The sequence below is a fragment of the Dreissena polymorpha genome, chromosome 2 (genome assembly GCF_020536995.1).
Source record: "Dreissena polymorpha isolate Duluth1 chromosome 2, UMN_Dpol_1.0, whole genome shotgun sequence".
Classification (NCBI taxonomy): Eukaryota; Metazoa; Mollusca; class Bivalvia; order Myida; family Dreissenidae; genus Dreissena; species Dreissena polymorpha.
The window spans coordinates 98,822,424-98,843,352 of record NC_068356.1 but is presented as its reverse complement, the minus strand read 5'-3'; the positions used below and the strand labels follow the sequence as shown (position 1 = coordinate 98,843,352).

Below are 20,929 nucleotides of genomic sequence, written 5' to 3'. Positions count from 1 at the left end.
TTTGGAGACGATATATATTGATATCATTACCCATGAAATCATTCAATCTGATCCCTGGAATCACTCTAACTTGGTGGACATGAAGAGTCATCATGACTGATTAGCACTTTCAAACACCTATAAAAAAGTAATAGCAAGATATAAATGCATGTTTCTTTTATATAAATACAACAACAAGCAAATATACTGATTAAATGCAAATAACAATACAATTTAAATTCAAAGGAGGTACTTCATACTCAAATTCTAATAACCAAGTGCCTAAGTGATAAGCTAGAAATAAAGGTTTGATGTTTTGAAATGTTATTGAATAATATTGCTACATACATGTATAAATATGCATGATCTGAGTGTCATATAACATACATTTTTTAACTGTTGTTGTTTTTTGCACTATTTTCTAATGAAAAGTTTAAGTAAAAATGCGTTGTCTATAATTAATTAATTTTGATTGCATATATTATAATGCCCCCCTTCAAAGAAGAGGGGTTATATTATTTTGCATATGTTGGTCTGTCGGTCCGTCCACCAGATGGTTTCCAGATGATAACTCAAGAATGCTTAGGCCTAGGATCATGAAACTTCATAGGTACATTGATCATGACTGGCACATGACCCCTATTGATTTCAGGTCACTAGGTCAAAGATCATGGTCACAGTGACTTGAAATAGTAAAATGGTTTCAGGATGATAACTCAAGAATGCTTATGCCAAGGATCATGAAACTTCATAGGTACATCGATCATGACTGGCAAATGACCACTATTGATTTTCAGGTCACTAGGTCAAAGGAGCTGCACATTTTGAGTGGTGAAAGGTCAAGGTCAAGGTCATCCTTCAAGGTCAGAGGTCAAATATATGTGGCCCAAATCGCTTATTTTATTAATACTTTTGCAATATTGAAGATAGCAGCTTGATATTTGGCATGCATGTGTATCTCATGGAGCTGCACATTTTGAGCGGTGAAAGGTCAAGGTCATCCTTCACAAGGTCAAGGTCATCCTACAAGGTCAAACATCATATAGGGGGACATTGTGTTTCACAAACACATCTTGTTTTAATCAACAAATATTGACCCATTAGGCCATTATCTTATTATTTTGAAAAAAAATCTTATAAATTATAGTTATATACTTTGTGAGATGATAATAAAATAAAATTCAGATGTAATAGCAGAAAACCCGCTGATGTATTATAAAATATTTGTTATATAATTCATATGTGCCCTTTGAATGCTACAGTGCATTGTAGCCAAAACAAGATTCACTATTATTGATTTATAAATATGAGTAATGAAGTATTTTGACTGTCACTACATGACATGTCTATAAATAGAAACTGAGTTCCTAGGAGTGAGACACTTTCTGACCCTGGTCTTAATTTTGTGGTTGTTAAATGATTGTACATGTACAATATGTTTACCTGTTGATTGAACTGAGCAATTGTTTTAGTATGTGTAATTCTTTCCATCTGTGTAATTTTGCTCTAATTCATATCTTACTCACCAGTCGCATTTCAACATGTCAAACGTTAACTAAATAGCTCTGCTACTGAAGTTTAATGTCACGCTTAACTATTGAATCATTGAAATGTATGCATATATTTTAGATGTGTAAAGGCCTCTTTATAACAACATATGCGTAATACAATATCACTGCAGTATGTTTAATAAGATTATTTAATATTTACAGTAATTCAATATCTTGATGTTACTCTGTTTTGCAGTATACAAGTGTGCTGTGAGTCCCACAGGAGACAGGCTGTACATCACCAGCTACTACAAGAACAAGCTTCTCACCCTGGCCAGGGATGGCACACTCCTGGCTACATACTCAGACCCAGCACTAGAGTGGCCACATGGTCTACATGTGACCCCTGCAGGCCAGGTGCTGGTCTGTGGACACCGGCCCCACACTGTACTACAGGTGGGCTGGAAGGGAGAGAGTAAGCTGGCTACGCTGGCTACTAAGAAGGAGGGAGTGATGTGGCCATTGTCAGTCTGCTACAGCAGCACAACATCCTCCATCATTGTGGGACTGGATTGGGACAACAACATCCTGGTGTTCAGAGTGGAATAGTGTGAACATGTATGTATTAGTTGTTGTAATTAGTGATTAGTATTTCAATGACAATGTGTTGTTTAGCATACGAACATAGTAGTGTGTGATGTTACAATACAACATTAAGTGGGTAGTTAAAGATACAAATAATTTATGTACACATATTGTTATCTGATTATACAATGTGAGGGTTTTTGTTACAACATTAGATCTAATGCATATTATGTTATGTTGTCATAACGTTTGTGTCATTATGGTCCTAAAATTTAGTTCTTGTAAACTAAAGTTCTTGAATGGAAAAACAAAGCATTTCAACTGAAAATTTAATATTTCTACATAGATGCACATGTACATAGCAACTGAGGCTATTTTTAGACTTTCATTTCTATAAACACCATTCCATGTAAGAAATGTATATGGATGAATACTTTTTTTATAAAATATGAAATTGTTTAAGCAATCTTTGGAGGAGCATATATTGATATTGTACGCAATGTTTACAGAAATGTAACACTTGATGTGAGATTTATTAATTTGCCATGTTTTATGCTGTTGAAAATTTGTTATTGATTTTCATTACATTTATATAAACGTGTGTGTGTTAATTACATTTTTTATAAATTTGTTTGATTCCTAAATATACATACAAGAAATACATCAAGCTATTCTGCTGCTACAGTGGCTGCTGAGTCAGAACAAGGATGCTGAGGATGTGGTGGACAAGGATGACATGACTACGCAGAAGGTAACATAGACCCGTTGTCAGACCTTTTCTTTGTCATTTTGGGGAAAAATGCCGTTGTGGTTTTGGAATATTTTCCTGTGAAAAGTCAATTGATTTGGGAAAAAACTAATTTAATATCATTCTTTTTAATATATCAAATTATACGAATAAAATCATTTTACGATAGTTATATACTTTTATAAATCTAAGTGAAATTTGATTGAGATATAATAATTATAATGCATAAAAACAGGAACATCACGTCAGACAATTTACGCGTGTTTAGTGGAAAAAAACGCCTCGATTGGACGTTTTTTATCACATCTTTACACAGTTACATATATGCCAAAATTTGACAACAAATGGTGAATGTTTGTGTTTATTGGAAATTTTGAGCACTTTTATCGTAAATATTTATCAGAATGTCCTTTTAATAATGGAATATACGAGAGTATCGGGCAATGAGTAGCAACGATAAAAGTAGTAAGTTGGCAGTAATAGATGAAAAGTTTGGTTTCATATGGATGTATTAAGGAATCAATCGAGACGGGATTATGCGTATCTATGCAGAAAAGGGTTAAAACAATTTTTGTTAAATCTTGTTGTTAATGACTATATTTCTGTTTTTATGCCCCCCTTCGAAGAAGAGGGGGTATATTGCTTTGCTCAGGTCGGTCGGTCTGTCTGTCGGTCGGTCCATCTACCAGGTGATTTCCGGATGATAACTCAAGAACGCTTGGGCCTAGGATCATGAAACTTCAAAGGTACATTAATCATGACTCGCAAATGACCCCTATTGATTTTGAGGTCAAAGGTCAAGGTCATGGTTACCCTAAATAGTAAAATGGTTTCCGGATGATAACTCAAGAACGCATACGCCTAGGATCATGAAACTTCATAGGTAGATTGATCATGACTTGCAGATGACCCCTATTGATTTTGAGGTCACTTGGTCAAAGGTCACGGTAACCGGTATAGTAAAATGGTTTCCCGATGATAACTCAAGAACGCATACGCCTAGGATCATGAAACTTCATCATTAGATAGATCATGACTTGCAGATGATACCTATTGATTTTGAGGTCACGAGGTCAAGGTCACGGTGACCCGAAAAAGTAGAATGGTTTTTGGATGATAACTCAAGAACTCATATGCCTAGGATCATGAAACTTCATGGGTAGATTGATCATGACTCGCAGATTACCCCTTTTGATTTTGAGGTCACTAGGTCAAAGGTCAAGGTCACAGTGACAAAAAACGTATTCAAACAATGGCTGCCACTACAACGGACAGCCCATATGGGGGGCATGCATGTTTTACAAACAGCCCTTGTTTCTTGAAGAGTCATAACGCACTGTCATAACGTCATTTCACTCTGTAAAAAAAAAAATCCACATATGTAGGGTGCAGCCCTCCCCCCCCCCCCCCCCATGGCCCGGGGGGGCCTGAATAAATTCTTGTTGAAAGCACTGTAATTTTAATACATGTAAGCAGGCTTTTTCCGCTCCATTTTGGGAATACGCCACACTGGAATTTTGGGAATTTGGCGTCGTGAAAACACCCATTTTGGGAAAAAAATATTTGCAAAATTGGCTCAATTGGGAAAAATTATCGCATGTAAATAGTGTTTCTTATATTTCAAAGAACTGTTAACTGGTAAATAACGACTATTTTGATAACGTATTATTAAAATTTTACAAAGTATTATGAAAATGTGAGAAAAGTGCAGGTTTTTTAATCTGAATTTGGGGAAAAGGCCTGGCCTTTTTTGAGGTGAAAAAAATCGTGCGAAGCGCCGGATTTTTAGGAAAATTAGGAAAGTCTTAAATAATCATTAACATATTTTACAGTTTTTAAAATAAATTCAATGAATCAGATAATTTAATTATGCAACACTTCCTATTTTCTACACCGGATCAGGTAAACTTATATATTTTAAGGTAAAAAAATAAAAAATAAAAATTTTCTTTTTTTTTTTTTTTTGGAATTGGGAAAAAAAAAAATCAATTGGGAAAAAACGACCAGATTTGCATTGGGAATGGGGCCGAATTTCGGACCCGTGGCATAGGGCGGAAAAAGCCTGGTAAGGCACTTATTTAAAAACAAATAAAATGCTTCGGGTATGGGTCCGTTTTACAGATCCATAAATACACCAGGAATGCGCCGTCTTGTGTATTTCCTGTTTATTAAGGATGCAAAAAGATGAGGTGGTAAAGAACATAATGAATTTACATAAGGTTAATTAGCCTCTTAAATTGTTTGTATATTGTACATATGGTAAAATATCCTCTTAAATTGTTTGTATATTACATTTGGTAAAATACCCTCTTAAATTGTTTGTATATTGCAAATTCTCCCACGTCACGTGACTTGTTTTCTATATACAAAGAAGAAAAACTACTGTTGGTTATTACCCCGATATACCAACGGTTGTTTAAAGTGACGTCACTTTGATTGTCCGCGCACATTTTATGTATGAAGACGACGTCATTTGATTGTAATTGTTGTGGTGACGTCATGTTTCGCGGAAAAGTGGAGGACGTTCGGTTAATATAATTCTCATCTATAACCTTTAAATCGCGGATAACTTATTAATGAAAACGTGTTAGAATCGAAATAATCCACGGGTAATGTCGTTCCGATGCATGTTATCAAACCACTCGGGCTACGCCCTCGTGGTTTAATTCCTACGCATCGGAACTCCATACCGTTCATTATTACTGCAATAACCAAAGGTTACCCGTGGATTATTTCTTAAATCATTGATATTCCTCCTCATCAAATTTTGGTGATTACAAAAGTATTTCATGGACATATTATTAGTTAATATGTGGATTACTCAGTTTGGAAAAATAAATGAGGAATTTGTGTCAGTTCATTTCCCGTGTGTTTGTGATAAATTTGTGGATCGGTAAAACCTTAAAATCAACAAAAAATAGCCCCAAACGCATTATAATGGTTTTACAGTGTTACCTCTGTATTAAAAATGCTAAATATGAAGTGGACAAGAATATGATATGATTTCATAGAAGTTAAAATTGTGTCTTTTCTTTTATGTATCATGTTTACAGTGTTGAGTTTGTATGAAGTTGTGAGATATTTAGTTAAGCTTTGAATGCCTTGGTTCTATAGAGCCTGTTTGCAAGGAGCTGTTACATTCTTTATGTGTATACTGTGTTATCGTTTTTTTTTGTCAATTATAGGGGCCAAAATAAGCCCCATATCAAATGCTGGAACTATGTATTTTTCCCAAACAACTTTCTAAAATTCCCAATTGAAGGTAAAGTAAAAGAAATTTGTCTAGCGGAAAGTGCTGTCCCTGATAAGCCTGTGTGGCTGTATAGGCTTATCTGGGCAGACACTGAGTGCACAATTTATAAAGCCCTGTTTTCTCGGAATGAGGCTCAAAGTAAATCCGCCTACTGTCTGTTACAGAGTTGTACAAGATGATACCAGGTGAGCCTTGTTATGGGAAAAGGGTGCTTAATGCATATTATGTACCATCCAGAGATTAGCCTGTGCAGTGCGCACTCAGAATTATCAGGGATAATGCTTTCCATTTTTGAAGAAATTTTCGCTTTAAAGAAATTATTCCTAAACAAAAATCATGTCTTGGTGGAAAGTGTAGTCTCAAGTTAGCCTGTGTGGACTGCACAGGCAAATGTGGTCCTATACATATTCATTAAGCCCAGTTGTCCGGAATATGGCTCAAGTTCAGTCTGCTTCCAGTCTGTTGGTATTTGTAAATTCTGATTAGAACAAATATGGTATAAAACCACTATGATTAAAAACTGGTAATTGAGACATCGGTGTACATATAAATGCAAATTTAACATACATTTTGAGCAATTCTAATAGTAGCTCACAATTTCCCAATTTAACATAGTTTGCCATTTTAAGAGTTGGCTACTCATTTTTTCACAAAATTGAAAATTTTGAGCTGTATTTTGTTCACAAAATATCATATCAAACACAGTTAATGTTTAAAATAACTTGGACAAAATATTGTTTTGTTATTGGTAACTTTGAAAATATAGATTTATAGGCGTCAACAAAGTACAGGCAAACTAGTATTGTAATATGATAGTTATTAAGGGCAAATGGCCTGTAACATAATTTTTACTTCAAGGTGTATGTGAAAAAAAGCCTTTTCTTTCCATCTTTATAAAGTACACATAATAGGCACTTCCTTATATGCAAGTGAACTAATAAAATGAGCACTGAAACTGAACATTTCAACAAAAACGCATGTCAAAGAATATATTTTGATTGGATTTTTGCTATTAAGTTCCATGCATTTAAAAAGACCTATAATTCCCAAATTAAAAGATAGAATTTTCCCGATGTTTGATATTATTATGCTAATTTTCCTCATTGGTGTGGTACAGATACTTTTTTCAATTTGGCAAAAAAATTGCTGGTGTATTAATAATTTACTATTTCAAAAGACTTCATATTGGTTTTCTCAATGTTACAGCAACTGCTAAGCACAGAAGACAACGGAGTAGTGAAAGGCTCAGCCAAATCAAAGTCCAGCGATGTGAGGGTGACACAGCCTTTCCATCTCCTTGTATTGCAACATGAAGGACATTTTAGCTGAAACTAACAAGGGAGAGAACTGTAGATCTGCACCAGCAGTGAGTTGTTGCCCTTCAGTTGTTTAATGTTATATTTATTATTTTATGTCTTACAACTTACATGTTGATTGACTTTAAAACTGTTTTCTAGTGTGAATTTAAACATATTTTAACCATCAAAGATCTGTAAAGGCATGGTAAAATAAAATGTGTGTGTGTGTTTTTTGCAACGTTGGTGAGACATTAATATTATTTTTAAATATTAATATTAATTAATATTATAGGTCGCTGTGGTGTAATGGATATGGTGTCCGCCTAGCGACCGGGAGGTCACGGGTTCGATCCCCACCGTGGGAGCGTTCTTTAGATCTTCCCCAAAGACACCAAGTACTGGTTCTAGGCCCAGGAAACGGACTCGAGAGCGTTTATATAAGCCTTAGGCTTTCGATGCAATCGAGCTAAAATAAATAGGTTTAAACCAAATATTAATATTGTTGCCTCTGAGAACAATAAAACATATCTAATGGCATTTTAAAAGTAATGTGATAAATAGAATAAGTACAATTAAAAAATATAAAATTTTAAACCAGATGGTTTTCCTTCTTTTTGTTATGCAGCAAAAAAATTGGCTAATAGATAAATAAGCTGTGATGTGGAAAAATGGGGCCTAATGCATGTGCTTAAATTGTTGTCACAGATTAGCCTGTGCAGTCCACACAGGCTAATCATGGACAACACTTTCCTCTTAAAGGTATTTTTCATTGAACAAATAATCCTCTTTATGAAAATCCAGTCTAGTCAGAAAGTACCCTCCCTTATTAGCTTATGTGAATTTCACATGCTAATCTGGGACGACACTTTCTGACATTAGTGATCCGCATATTGGCTTATGAAAATACATCTCTGAAAATGGAGTAAAGATAATAGATATAAATGTACAGATAAGTATAGCATTAGCCAACACTTTTCTTGTTTTAGTACAAAATGACTTAATTGTATTTATTTTCATGCTATTAAAAACAAGGAACCAATAAAATGCCAGATTAGAAATTCATGTTGTTGAAAACCTTCACAACCTGTCAAGAGGCATAGTTTGTTATAGATATAGATAATAATATAATTTGTTACAAGTTCCTATCACCCACTGTGTTGTTGTTGTTTTCAGCAGAGCACCAGCATTGATATCGAGTTGGCCCAGCAACCGCACGAGTCCCGCCTGCAGGAGCCCCCGTCCAGAACGACCCTTCCCCTCCCCTGACTTCTAACTCCTCCCCCTTGACCTCCTGACTCAAAAAGTCAGCATCGTTGAACAACTCCGTTCTGCAGAAAATTCTGAGCATGATTCTGGTCTGAACAAACACAATGCCCACGTCAAGTTGTCCACACATAAGCCTGGGTAGTTCTGTTAAGCTAGAGTTCCGCGTGGGCCTGAGAGGGACGAGTTTTACAAACACGAAAAGTTATAGCTGTAGTTATGGTAACGCTAACAGTCAGTTGTTGCTGTTGGACATCACAACAAATATCCTGAAGAATAAAAAGTTCAATAACTTGTTCCAATCTTTATGGGACAAACAGAAATTGGACGGGAGAAAATCAAGGAACAATAAAAGCGTAAGCTTTCCTAGTGGGATGCTTCTGCTGTTGATAGTTTGGACGACAATAGGGTTACGGACTGCCCCAGATTGTCCTCTCAGCGGCCAAAATATCATAATAGAACGGACTTTTGGCAATGTTACCGACAAAGAAAGGCAGTAATGACTTGGTTGTGAATACCCAGAGCACGATACATCCATGCTGACACAAAAAGGCAGTTATGACTTGGTGGTGAAAACCCAGAGCACGCTACATCCTTGCTGACCAAGAAATGCAGTAATGACTTGGTTGTGAATACCCAGAGCATGCTACATCCATGCTGACACAGAAAGGCAGTAATGACTATGCTGTGAACACCCAGAGCAAGATATATCCATGCTGACACAGAAAGGAAGTAATGACTATGCTGTGAACACCCAGAGCAAGATATATCCATGCTGACACAGAAAGGCAGTAATGACTATGCTGTGAACACCCAGAGCAAGATATATCAATGCTGACACAGAAAGGAAGTAATGACTATGCTGTGAACACCCAGAGCAAGATATATCCATGCTGACACAAAAAGGCAGTAATGACTATGCTGTGAACACCCAGAGCAAGCTACATCCATGCTGACACAGAAAGGAAGTAATGACTATGATGTAAACACCCAGAGCACAATACATCCATGCTGACACAGAAAGGCAGTAATGACTATGCTGTGAACACCCAGAGCACGCTACATCCATGCTGACACAGAAAGGAAGTAATGACTATGCTGTGAACACCCAGAGCAAGATATATCCATGCTGACACAGAAAGGCAGTAATGATTATGCTGTGAACTCCCAGAGCAAGATAAATCCATGCTGACACAGAAAGGCAGTAATGACTACGCTGTGAACACCCAGAGCACAATACATCCATGCTGACACAGAAAGGCAGTAATGACTTGGTTGTAAACACCCAGAGCACAATACATCAATGTTGACTCAGAAAGGCAGTAATGACTTGGTTGTGAACACAGAACACGATACACCCATGCTGACACAGAAAGGCAGTAATTACTTGGCTGTGAACACAGAGCACAATACATCCATGCGGAAACAGAAAGGCAGTCATGACTATGCTGTGAACACCCAGAGCACGATAAATCCATGCTGACACAGAAAGACAGTAAAGACTTGGTTGTAAACACCCAGAGCACAATACATCCATGATGACACAGAAAGGCAGTAAAGACCTTGTTGTAAACACTAAGAGATCCATACATCCATGGGGTGTGCCACAGTTCGAATTACGCCCACTATTGTGAACAAGGTGCTTAAAGTGAACATGTCTGGTTTTGGTATGAGGACTTAGCACTCCAAGCCTAAAAGGCCTCGCATTGAATTGATGCAAGAGAAGGCTTTGAAAAATAACAGCAGTTTTGTTGTGTGGTCCAGTACGCCCTTCGACTCTCAACCTGAAGAAAGCAGAACTCAAACTCGGCTCTTATCAATATCAGCAAGGCCAGCATGTCATATCAGCTTCTTGAGCTTCAGGTGAGACCTTACGTGTTAATTATTTTGTTGAAATAGGGGCCGAAATTCAGCCCAATTCTCATCTCAAAAAGTCTATATCCATGATTACTGGCTTAAGTTCTCAATTCATGGTTTCCTGGAAGAAAAAGAATGTTTTGATAGGTTGCAACATTGAATTAATCAGAACTCAAATTCAGCCTTTGGCAATATCCCGAGGCCAGCATATCAGCTCAGCTTCTTGAGCTTCAGGTAAGATCATACAGTGTTATTCATTTTGTCGAAATTGGGGCCAAAATTGAGTCCCATTCCTAATCTTAAACAGTTTATTTTTTCCATAATTACTGGCTAAAGTTCTCAATTCAAGATTTGACCCCAAACAATGTTTTAATAGGTTACAAATTGAGTTTGTTTCCTTATGCAGCTCTATAAGTTGAACCTTTGTGCAATTATCTTGATAGCACTTATTCTATTATTTTAAATTATGTTTAGCAAAATCTACAACCATTTTCCCAATTAAATTCAAAACACTATGATTTTTTACGAATTGTCCCAATCCAAAAATGGTTAAAATAAACTCTGCACAAAGCTAGTCCCTAGTTATAGCACATATAAAAGTTTTTTATCAGAATAACAGGCGAAGTTTAGGGGGGAATATAGGAGTGAACTTGTCGGTCGGTCTTTCGGTCTGTCTGTCGGTCCGTATTAAGTGTCCGCTCTCTAATTCAAATAGTTTTTATCCGATCTTCACCAAACTTGGTCAGAAGTTGTATCTACATGATGTCTAGGCCAAGTTCGAACATGGGCCTTGTCGGGTTAAAAACTAGGGCACGGGGTCACTTGGTGCGTTTTTAACATTCTGCATGTTGTCCGCTCTCTAATTCAAGTAGTTTTCATCCAATCCTCACCAAACTTGGTCACAAGTTTTTTCTAAATGATCTCTAGGACAAGTTTGAACATGGGCCATTCCGGGCCTTAAAAACTAGGTCACCGGGTCACTTTGTGCATTTTTAACATTCAGCATGTTGTCCGCTCTCTAATTCAAGTAGTTTACATCCGATCTTCACCAAACTTGGTCTGAAGTTTTATGGAGATGATCTTAAGGCCAAGTTAGAACATGGGCCTTTCTGGGTGAAAAACTAGGTCAAGGGGTCACTTAGTGCATTTTAAAAATTGAGCATGGTGCCCGCTGTTTTTGTGAAGACGACATGCAAAATATTATGTATCAATGGGGCTTGTGGGGGTATTCGTCACATCTGTGACAAAGCTCTAGTTTGCTTATTTCACTAAGTTTAATTACTATTTTGAACTCACATCTATTGTTTCTTATTAAATGCCATACAGTTGTATCGTCACACATTTAAAGTTGTTAAGTCTCAGGTATAAGTCATAAACTGTCACATTTAAAGGTGTGCAGACTCACACTTAAATACTAGTACGTAGATTGTAACATTTAAAGTTGTGTTGTCTCACATTTTAAATTTCTGAGTATCACATTTAAAATTATGTAGTCTCAAATTTAAAGTTCTATAGTCACACAATTAAAGGTGTACTATCTCACATTCTAAATTGCTCAAGTTATGCCTGTTTTTGATTTACAAAAAATAAATACACAACACATGTATAACACCTTGCTACAAAACCAAAAATTCCAATTTCAAGTTGGTGCGCGTAAAAATTGATTCTACGTTATTAAGAAATTCAGCACGAAGACATCTTGCGTCAGACTACCAAGCCTCCTATCAATATCTCCTCCCATGTTGGCTTCATCAACACTTCCAACAGAGCCTTGGTGAGTTCGACTTCCGTCTCAGCATCGATGTCGCTTAGCAACAATTGGATGATGGGCGTCGACAAATTAGGCCGGACAAGTCGCTCAAACTGAAACGATCTGATCCAACAGGTAGAGCAGGCATTGCGTGACACGTCCGTTAATGTGACTGACCTCATTATGTTGTTCTCGAATAATGTGAAGCTTAGGCCTGGAGAGCAGTTTGCGATTGACGCCATTCAACAACAGTTGTTGTTGGCAATTCTCGGGTTTGGGGGTGGCGACTTCGGCGTCAGGACTCGCTCCATCTCTGTCCATGGCCCAGTCGCAGCAGCAGCAACAAGAAAAATAAGTAGTATCTTAGGGGTGTTCTGGGATATGGGGCTTCATGTATGTGCTTAAAGTGTCATCCCAGATTAGCCTGTGCAGACTGCACATACATAAAGTCCTATTAAAGTGTCATAGTCTTATTAAAGTGTCATCTCAGATTAGCCTGTGCAGACTGCACATACATTAAGCCCTATTTTCCCAGAATGAGACTCGTATACTTCACTTTACATCAGTATTTTATGTGCCTGAAAAGTTCTTAGCATAAAATGGGAATTATGTGCTTTTACATTGATCACACTTAGTAAATAAAATGCAAATAGCACTTGATCTGATATCAATTTTTATCATAGAAGGTAAGGGCATTAAGTTTTGTATAATTTCGACCAAAATTAAGCCCCTGAACCAAAAGTTTATCCTTGCATAAAAATCTGCTTTAATAGAATTGTTAAATTATATTTAATTTTAGTAAAATAATTATGTAAAAGCCTTCAGCTCATTTTAAAAGTCTTTTCGTCATTTATTTTCAACGTTTATTTAAATTCTTGGATTTTGTTTTAAGAGCCTGTTCCTACAGGAACCTATGCAATCATAGATCGGTACCTAGCTGAACAACAGGCTGTATGGTCAGCTGGTCCCAGACGCCCAGTGACACTTCCTGGCCCAGGACCTTGGGGCAAATGCTCAACTATACCTACCCGCAGGGTGGAGCCACTCTGAACCTGGGGCTCCATACTTTCTTGGCCAGGGGCCAAGTTTACCTTGTCAATAAGGTACATGTAGGTTGGTAATGTACATGTAATTAACTATTTATAACATGCAGTGTTTCACTCCAAATTTTAATTCAAACAGTTTGTGTTAAATATTGATAAAACTCTATCCTGGCTGCTAACTTAAACAAATCATTTATGTAAGTGTTAAATATTTATAATAGCCGCCATTTGTATTGCCTTGAAAGGGCTCAGTGGGGGGGAGGCGTACACATGTGTACTTGTCTGCAATTCTACTCGTCCTTACTTTCATCCTTATGTCCGTCCCACCTTTCTAGTGTTGCACATAACTTATTATAATAATAAATATTAGTTCCAGAGGGACACAAAATGTTTGTATCAAGTGTACAATTTATAGAAGGCTATGTTTGTATCAAGTGTTTAGTTTAAAGCCCATTTGTTTCAAGATCCTTCAAACATACTTTATTTCTTAAATATTGTTATCACTCAAACGACATTGATTTACTTCTTATATAACTGATGCCATTTCAGAATGCAATTAAATTATTTTGTTTACAGGGACACATTCCTTGGATGCCCTAAGGTTTCTCTATCTGTTCACAAAGGCTTTATACTCACAAGTTCAAGCCCAGTGAGCGATGTTCACATTATCAAACTCTGCATATCAATAGGTAAGTCACCTTGCCATTGCAAAAGGGGCCACTGTGCAAAGCATTCAGGAGACCCAGTTGTAATAGCCTAAACCTTTTGCTTTCACAAATACCCAATAGGTAAAACCCAATACAAACTGGGGTTTCTGCTCTTCAATAAATTGACCAGTTTATCTAATCTAAGTTTAAGGGTTCAGCCACAAACTACTTTATCTTATAAAGAAATGTAAAGACAGTGCACAAGTTCAAAGCTAAACCCTCAAATTTGCATTTAAAATTTAACATCTAGAGTTATATTAAACTCAAAACCACAACAACAACAACAGCAAACAATTTCTCAGCAGGTACCAACATATCTGACTCTTTCACTCTTTACAAAATCATGTTCCATATGAACTGTAAATATGGTTCTTAAACTAACATTGAATTACAAAGAGGGATCAGTGCTGTTTGTACCTTTTAGTTTAGGGGGGTATACAGGAGTGTACTTGTCGGTCTGTTTGTCGGTCTGTCCGTATTAAGTGTCCGCTCTCTAATACAAGTTGTTGTCATCCAATCTTCACCAAACTTGGTCAAAAGTTGTATCTAGATGATCTCTAGGCCAAGTTTGAACATGGGCCATGAGGGCAAAAAACAAGGTCACGGGGTCACTTAGTGCGTTTTACACATTCAGTTTGGTGTCCGCTCTCTATTTCGATTACTTATCATCCACTTTTCACCACACTTGGTCAGGCTTTTTATATAGATAATCTCTAGGCCATGATCGAACATGGACCATGCTGGTCCAAAAACTAGGTCATGGGGTCACTTAATGCGTTTTACACTTTCAGTTTGGTCTCTGCTCTCCATTTCAAGCACTTATCATCCCCTCTTCAAAAAACTTGGGCAGAAGTTTTATTTAGATGATCTGTAGGTCATGTTCGAACATGGGCCATGCCGTGCGAAAAACTAGGTCACGGGGTCATGGGTGCGTTTTACACATTCAGCATGGTGTTCCCTATTTCAAGTTATTTTCATCCGCTCTTCAGGTGGGGGAGTTCGTCACCTCTGTGTCAAAGCTCAAGTTTTTTTAAAGTTAATATCTTCTTGAGAGAGTATTGTGTTGCCAGGGTTGAACCCGCATTTTGATACTTGATAATTTTTATGAAATGCTAGTTAATTCTTAAAAATAGTTGTCTTAATTGACACATGACATACTTAATTGCAGAATCCCAGATATCAAAGCGTTGAGCTTTTTTTGAAGCATTTGCACCAGCAACAGTCATCATCTCGAGTTACTGGCATCTCTATGGTGTGGAACCCTCCGTCTTTGAACATCATAACAGCACATGAACCAGTGGCACTCATCATCTCAAGATTCTGGTATTATCCATGGTGCAGGACCCTCGGTCTGCAAAGATCATGCAGAGCGAACCTCAGGTGAGTATTCAAGTCGTGTGAATGTTTTTAGCATGCCCCCAAGTCCACAGATGTGTAGATTCATGTAGATTTACCTGTGTCCGTCCATACGTGCATCCAGTTGTTGAATTTGTATGTCAAGTCTAAACTCAAAAAGTATTGCTTCTAGTTTGATTAAAACAAAGATATTTGCAAAACTGTGAACTTGCCTTCTTTTGTATTTTGGTTCTTTTTCTTTTACATAAGTGGAATTTTTAGACTAAAGTAAAATGTGGGTGCATGGTGGCAAACCCTTTTTACTACTTCTCAAAAGATATTTGAGTCCAATGGCAAAATGTATCTTCATCAAATCCTAATCCAAATTGTTTGGTAATAAAATGGTCATACTTCAATATAAATATGTATTATCAATTATTATTTTATAAATAGTCTCAGGACCTTCATTTCCTCTATGGATTCAAATCAGATTAGTTGTAAAACCTTGAAATACCAAGTCATGTGCTTGTTCTTGTTTTTTTTCATCGGTATCAAAAATAAAATGAAATACTGGCGTTTACAGTAACAAGTATTTCTTGTTTTCAGATGCCATTTGATGAAATCAAACCATTCAATCAGAAACACAGCCTGTTGCAGCAGTTGTTACCATATTGACCCCAGTCAAACCTAAGAAGTCCATAGATAAATACTTTTTTAGATGTGCTAGTCTTTACGTACCTCCTGGTTTGTTCAGCACTTACTCTGACTCTTTGAATTTAATGACGGGTGAAAATGAATGACCTTGTTCAGTTCGAAATGACACATCACAACAATTCAAGTGGAAAGCCAGAAAGTCATGTCAACAGCCACATTTTGTATGTGTAACAGCCAAGTTGTTTTCAAAGAAAAACAATATTTTACATTTTATTTTTTATTTGACCAATGTTTCATGGGAATTATGATGCTGTCAGTCTCTTTATGTTGAAAGTTTTGGTTAAAAATAGCATGTTAATTTTTTTTTTTAAAGCACACATATTGCATTTATATCCAATGTCTTTGTCTGTATAATGAATTTTTCACTACATATTTTGATCCTTATAACTGTAAATGTATGGGAAAAACAATTTTATCAAAGATATTCTAAGATTGTCAAGTCTGTTTAAATGATGCTGGTAACTTTGACAAAATTGAAAAAAAAGGAGTATTTTCATATTATAAGATATGTTTCAGTTGTCTGTTTTTACCCGTAATATAGATAAGCTAATTTAATGAATTGTTCACGAAGGTTTATAACTTTTACGCTTCAGCTTTTTCTGTCTTTTAATCCTTCCGAAAACAATACTAGTCAATTTGCTGATTTGGGTCGGTATTCGATCATGAATCTTGTTTAGTAGCATACTATTTCATTGGAATAATAATGCATTCTGGGAAAAATTATTTAATCTAACTAAAATTATTGATTCTGTAAATACCACTTTGTTGATTTCAATGGATATTGTTTGTAAAATTAATATAGTATGACTATTGCGTGTTTGGGAAAGCTTTTAATGAAACTGAGTATTATAAAAAACAAAAAAACAAATAAAGAGTTTTATGAAAATTGTCAAAACTTATTATTGTTAATTTGTGTTGTTAGATCATAGATGTGTATGCTCACAATTGTTAAACTTTGTTTTTGGACACAATAGTTTATTATGCGTATCCTCTTTAATAAGTGAGTAACTTAATCAAGATTTATTGATCACTGTATATATTCTGTAGGTATATTTTGCCATTTATACATAAAGCAACTGTAGAACAATTGTATTTTAAATGTAAATTATTCTTGTATTGTTGCCATTTGTATAATATAAACTAACTGTTTACCTTAGTTTGTAAAAACCTTTGTAAAAAAACATTTCCTGTGTTAATGCTCATATATATATTAAACTGTTGAAATAATGCACAGTACCAGAAAAAAATAGTCAATTACACAGTAAGGGAAAGCATTGTCATATGCTAACAATTGTATAAAATTGCAATTGTCTCTATTTGTAATAATAAAGAGCAATATTATTTGCTTAAAAAATAAAGCTGTCTGCTTTGTAAATTAATAATTGTGTTTACATCTCAACATAACACGTAAATACATTAAAGTCTAAAAGGATTTTTTGGAATAAACACTTAAATAAATATATGTGCGTGTATACGCTGATAAAAAAAATTTACATTTCATTTAGTTTTGTAACAGCGCATTTGACCTTTCACGTTGACCATCCCACACTTGCTGTCAGTGCAGTGCCTTCATTAGGGTCATTTTTATGCTCCTGGTAGGGTGGCATATAGCAGTTGAACTGTCCGTCAGTATGTCAGTCTGTCCTTTTGTCCGAAAAAAACTTAAACATTGGCCATAACTTTTTGAATATTGAAGATAGCAACTTGATATTTGGCATGCATGTGCATCTCATGAAGCTGCACATATTGAGTGGTGAAAGGTGATGGTCAAGGTCATCCTTCAAAGTCAAATGTCAAATTTATTGCGTCTGTCCGTCCGTCCAAAACTTTAACATTGGCCATAACTTGTTCAATATTGAAGATAGCAACTTGATATTTGGCAGCCATGTGTATCTCATGGAGCTACACCTTTTGAGTGGTAAAAGGTCAAGGTCATCCTTGAAGGTCAAAGGTCAAAAAAAATAATCAAAGTGGCGTTCCTATGAAGCTGCACATTGTGAGTGGTTCAAGGTCAAGGTCATTAGTCAAGGTCATCCTTCAAGGTCAAAGGTCAAAAAAATAATCCAAAGCGGCGTTCTCATGAAGCTGCACATTGTGAGTGGTGTGAGTTCAAGGTCAAGGCCAACCGTCAAGGTCATCCTTCAAGGTCAAAAGTAAAAAAAAAATTCAAAGCGGCGTCCTCATGAAGCTGCACATTTTGAGTGGTGGACGTTCAAGGTCAAGGTCATCCTTCAATGTCAAAGGTAAAAAAAAAATCAAAGCGGCGCAATAGGGGGCATACTGTGTTTCTGACGAACACATCTCTTGTTTGTAAATATCCCACTGTTTAAGTTCAGCAAATGTTTTAAGACCAGATTTCCTTAAACTTGGGGGTGTTATTATTTTACTTTTATTGAATGCATGAAACATGTGTGTTCCGTTGTTGAATAGCTAAACATAGCTTGATGTGTGTAGATTGTGTGACAAATGTTGATCAAATTGTTACATAGAAAAAAACACAATCTTAGTTAACTTGTATGTGTTAATTACCAAACACAAATATAAGTATTTTGTAACAATATAAGTATTGTCTTTATTTGAAATACAGAATGAAATGCAATTTTAAAATCATGTCTTTATATGTTCATCTTCTCCAAATAAGCATTTTGAATAAGCAAATATAATATCTCTATGGAAAGTATCCGTAGGCCCCATGCAATCGCTTGTGTACCTCATATTGATCAGGGTCTTTCTAAATTATTTCATGATTGGTTATCCTTGTCTGAATTGTGTAAAATCGTGAGATAACTGTTGAGAGGATTTCAATATTAAAAGTTAAAATAGTATCTTAGCTGTAACCGTACATCTGTTGCATTTATTTTAACATGTTTATATGTTCTGGCTCCCTGAGTTTTATATTGTTTATAATCTTGCATATTTAATTGTGTTTTATAAGACAAACATCATTATACTGATAATGTTGTTTTTGTCCAACATTTCTATGTATACAAGTTGTATGTAAATAATTAAATATGTTTATGTTGATGATATGTATTTCCCGATCTAAGTTTGATGTTGAACTCTCAATAAACGACATGTTTTGCCAATTAAATCCCGAATGATTGTCTTGTCACTTATATATAACTTGCCTCTATTGAACATGGGGAGCTCATTTTGTTTTATTTTGACTGTCATTCCGTCTGTTAGTCCTGCAGCACACTTTAACCTCATGCATAATTTACCATATCAATCATTGACAACAATACAAAATATAAAATCTCCATAGGAATAATGAAACTTCGGAGGCGGTATCCGATAAAACAGTACTTACACCCGCTTATCTCTTACCTAAGACAAGCGACTAATTGCCTATACAACACAGGGCAATACCAAGGACATACCTTGAACCATTAACATAATTAAAACTAAAACACGGTCTTGGACATGTCTATATCAATCATGTGGGATTTCCATTGTTATTAAGTTTATTAATGTAACTACATGTAAAGTATAATGGTAAACAAATGAGGAATGTATGGTAAAACACTGTCATGCCAAGATGTTAGCTTTCAGTATATAAATACCTTAATGCTGCTTAATTTATGCTTTTTATTATACTATTGGTGAAATAACTCGCTTAATAATGGTTATTAAACGAATATGTTAAATCAGTAGGAACGTACTTAATTCTATACTCGTACAATTCTATTAATATTTGTTTTAATACTGTCTATAGTACACTTGCTATACAGGTAAAAGTAAATAAGTTAACAACCTTGAAAATAAAGAGGGCAGCTATCACAACTTACGAATATCTTTAAAAAATATATAATAACAAGGATTATTAACATTCAACAAATAGGTCTGTTTAGGCTGTATTATACATTTTCTAACACGGTTTTATGCTATTTGTATATGACCCGGAACCTACCTACAAATACATAACATCAATATAAACTGCCTTATTTATTTTAAAGTGTAAGCACACAAGCTAAATATATTCTAATATATTAATACATTTTAATAACCCACTTAAAATGAACATGGCCCGTGTTTCAGACTGCACCAATTTGTATACATGTATTTCATTGACAAAACACACATGCACAATCTTCTTATCTCTCCTAGAGCCGTCAGATATAACTTTGAGGAGACTTAAGATAGCAAAACATTGACACCAGTTGCAGAAAGATAAGCATAATATGTAGAACTGACTTCTTACAACACAACATCTGTATTGACTTTGGCAGTTTGTATAGGACCATATGATCACTTCCGGGTGAAATAATGGGCTTTATAATGTTGAATATAGGTTCATTGAACTTCATGTATAGCGATTTTGTATTTAAAGGGACTTTTACAACTGTGTGGTATAGGTTGAAACATATTTAAAAGAACACTGTAAATCAGATAGCGCAATAACACAATAGACACATGATCATAATGAACAAACATATGCGTGTATGAGAAATAATAATAAATTGATAAAACAAGAAAGAGTAACACGGCAAAGTATTTGGAAATTTTGAAAGGCTTCTGTTTGTTTATGTTATGAATACAATGTTTGATTTTTTGTAAAAATTCGGATGAACAAGCTCTTACAGTGACAGTCTGTTTTAATCCAAAGGTAAGGGGCTCAAGCCCAGGTAGGGATAACGATTGTGTCTGTGTTTTTGTTAAATTTAAATTTGTTGTTTTTTAGCTCCACTGGCGAATGCCCAGAGATGCTTATGTCATGGTTGTGTGTCCGTCATGCGTGCGTCCGTGCGTTAACTTTTCCTTTAAACATATTCTCCTAAACTACTGGTCCAATTCTGATGAAATTTCTCAGGAATGTTCCTGGAATGAACCTCTATAAAATTTGTTCAAATAATGCCCCTGAGGTCAAATTTTACCCTGCCCCGGGGGTCAAAAAATTGAAAATTTGC

The 20,929-nt window shown here is 35.7% G+C and overlaps 1 protein-coding gene and 2 long non-coding RNA genes across 8 annotated transcripts in view; all 3 read left to right on the top strand.

Moving 5' to 3' along the window:
* LOC127869932 (uncharacterized) overlaps positions 1-1,983 on the top strand; it is a 204,165-nt gene extending 202,182 nt beyond the window's left edge. Inside the window, exons 4-5 of the mRNA XM_052412589.1 lie at positions 1,726-1,906; positions 1,974-1,983. Coding sequence (XP_052268549.1) covers positions 1,726-1,906; positions 1,974-1,983 — 191 coding nt within the window. The remainder of the gene's footprint in view (positions 1-1,725; positions 1,907-1,973) is intronic.
* Positions 1,984-2,047: 64 nt separating this feature from the next.
* Positions 2,048-17,209, top strand: LOC127868223 (uncharacterized). Of its 6 annotated transcripts, none has more exons than XR_008043977.1 (9): positions 2,048-2,087; positions 2,740-2,805; positions 7,262-7,421; positions 8,527-10,479; positions 12,153-12,578; positions 13,116-13,336; positions 13,843-13,955; positions 15,142-15,353; positions 15,915-17,209. It is a non-coding gene; the product is annotated as an uncharacterized LOC127868223 (long non-coding RNA). The 6 variants fall into 6 exon arrangements; XR_008043978.1 differs by having other exon boundaries at positions 2,054-2,087; positions 12,153-12,358; positions 13,116-13,326; positions 15,178-15,353; XR_008043974.1 differs by having other exon boundaries at positions 2,054-2,087; positions 12,153-12,358; positions 13,116-13,326.
* A 98-nt stretch (positions 17,210-17,307) lies between these two features.
* LOC127868228 (uncharacterized) lies at positions 17,308-19,126 on the top strand. The gene is made up of 2 exons (XR_008043989.1): positions 17,308-17,647; positions 17,795-19,126. It is a non-coding gene; the product is annotated as an uncharacterized LOC127868228 (long non-coding RNA).
* Positions 19,127-20,929: the final 1,803 nt, after the last annotated feature.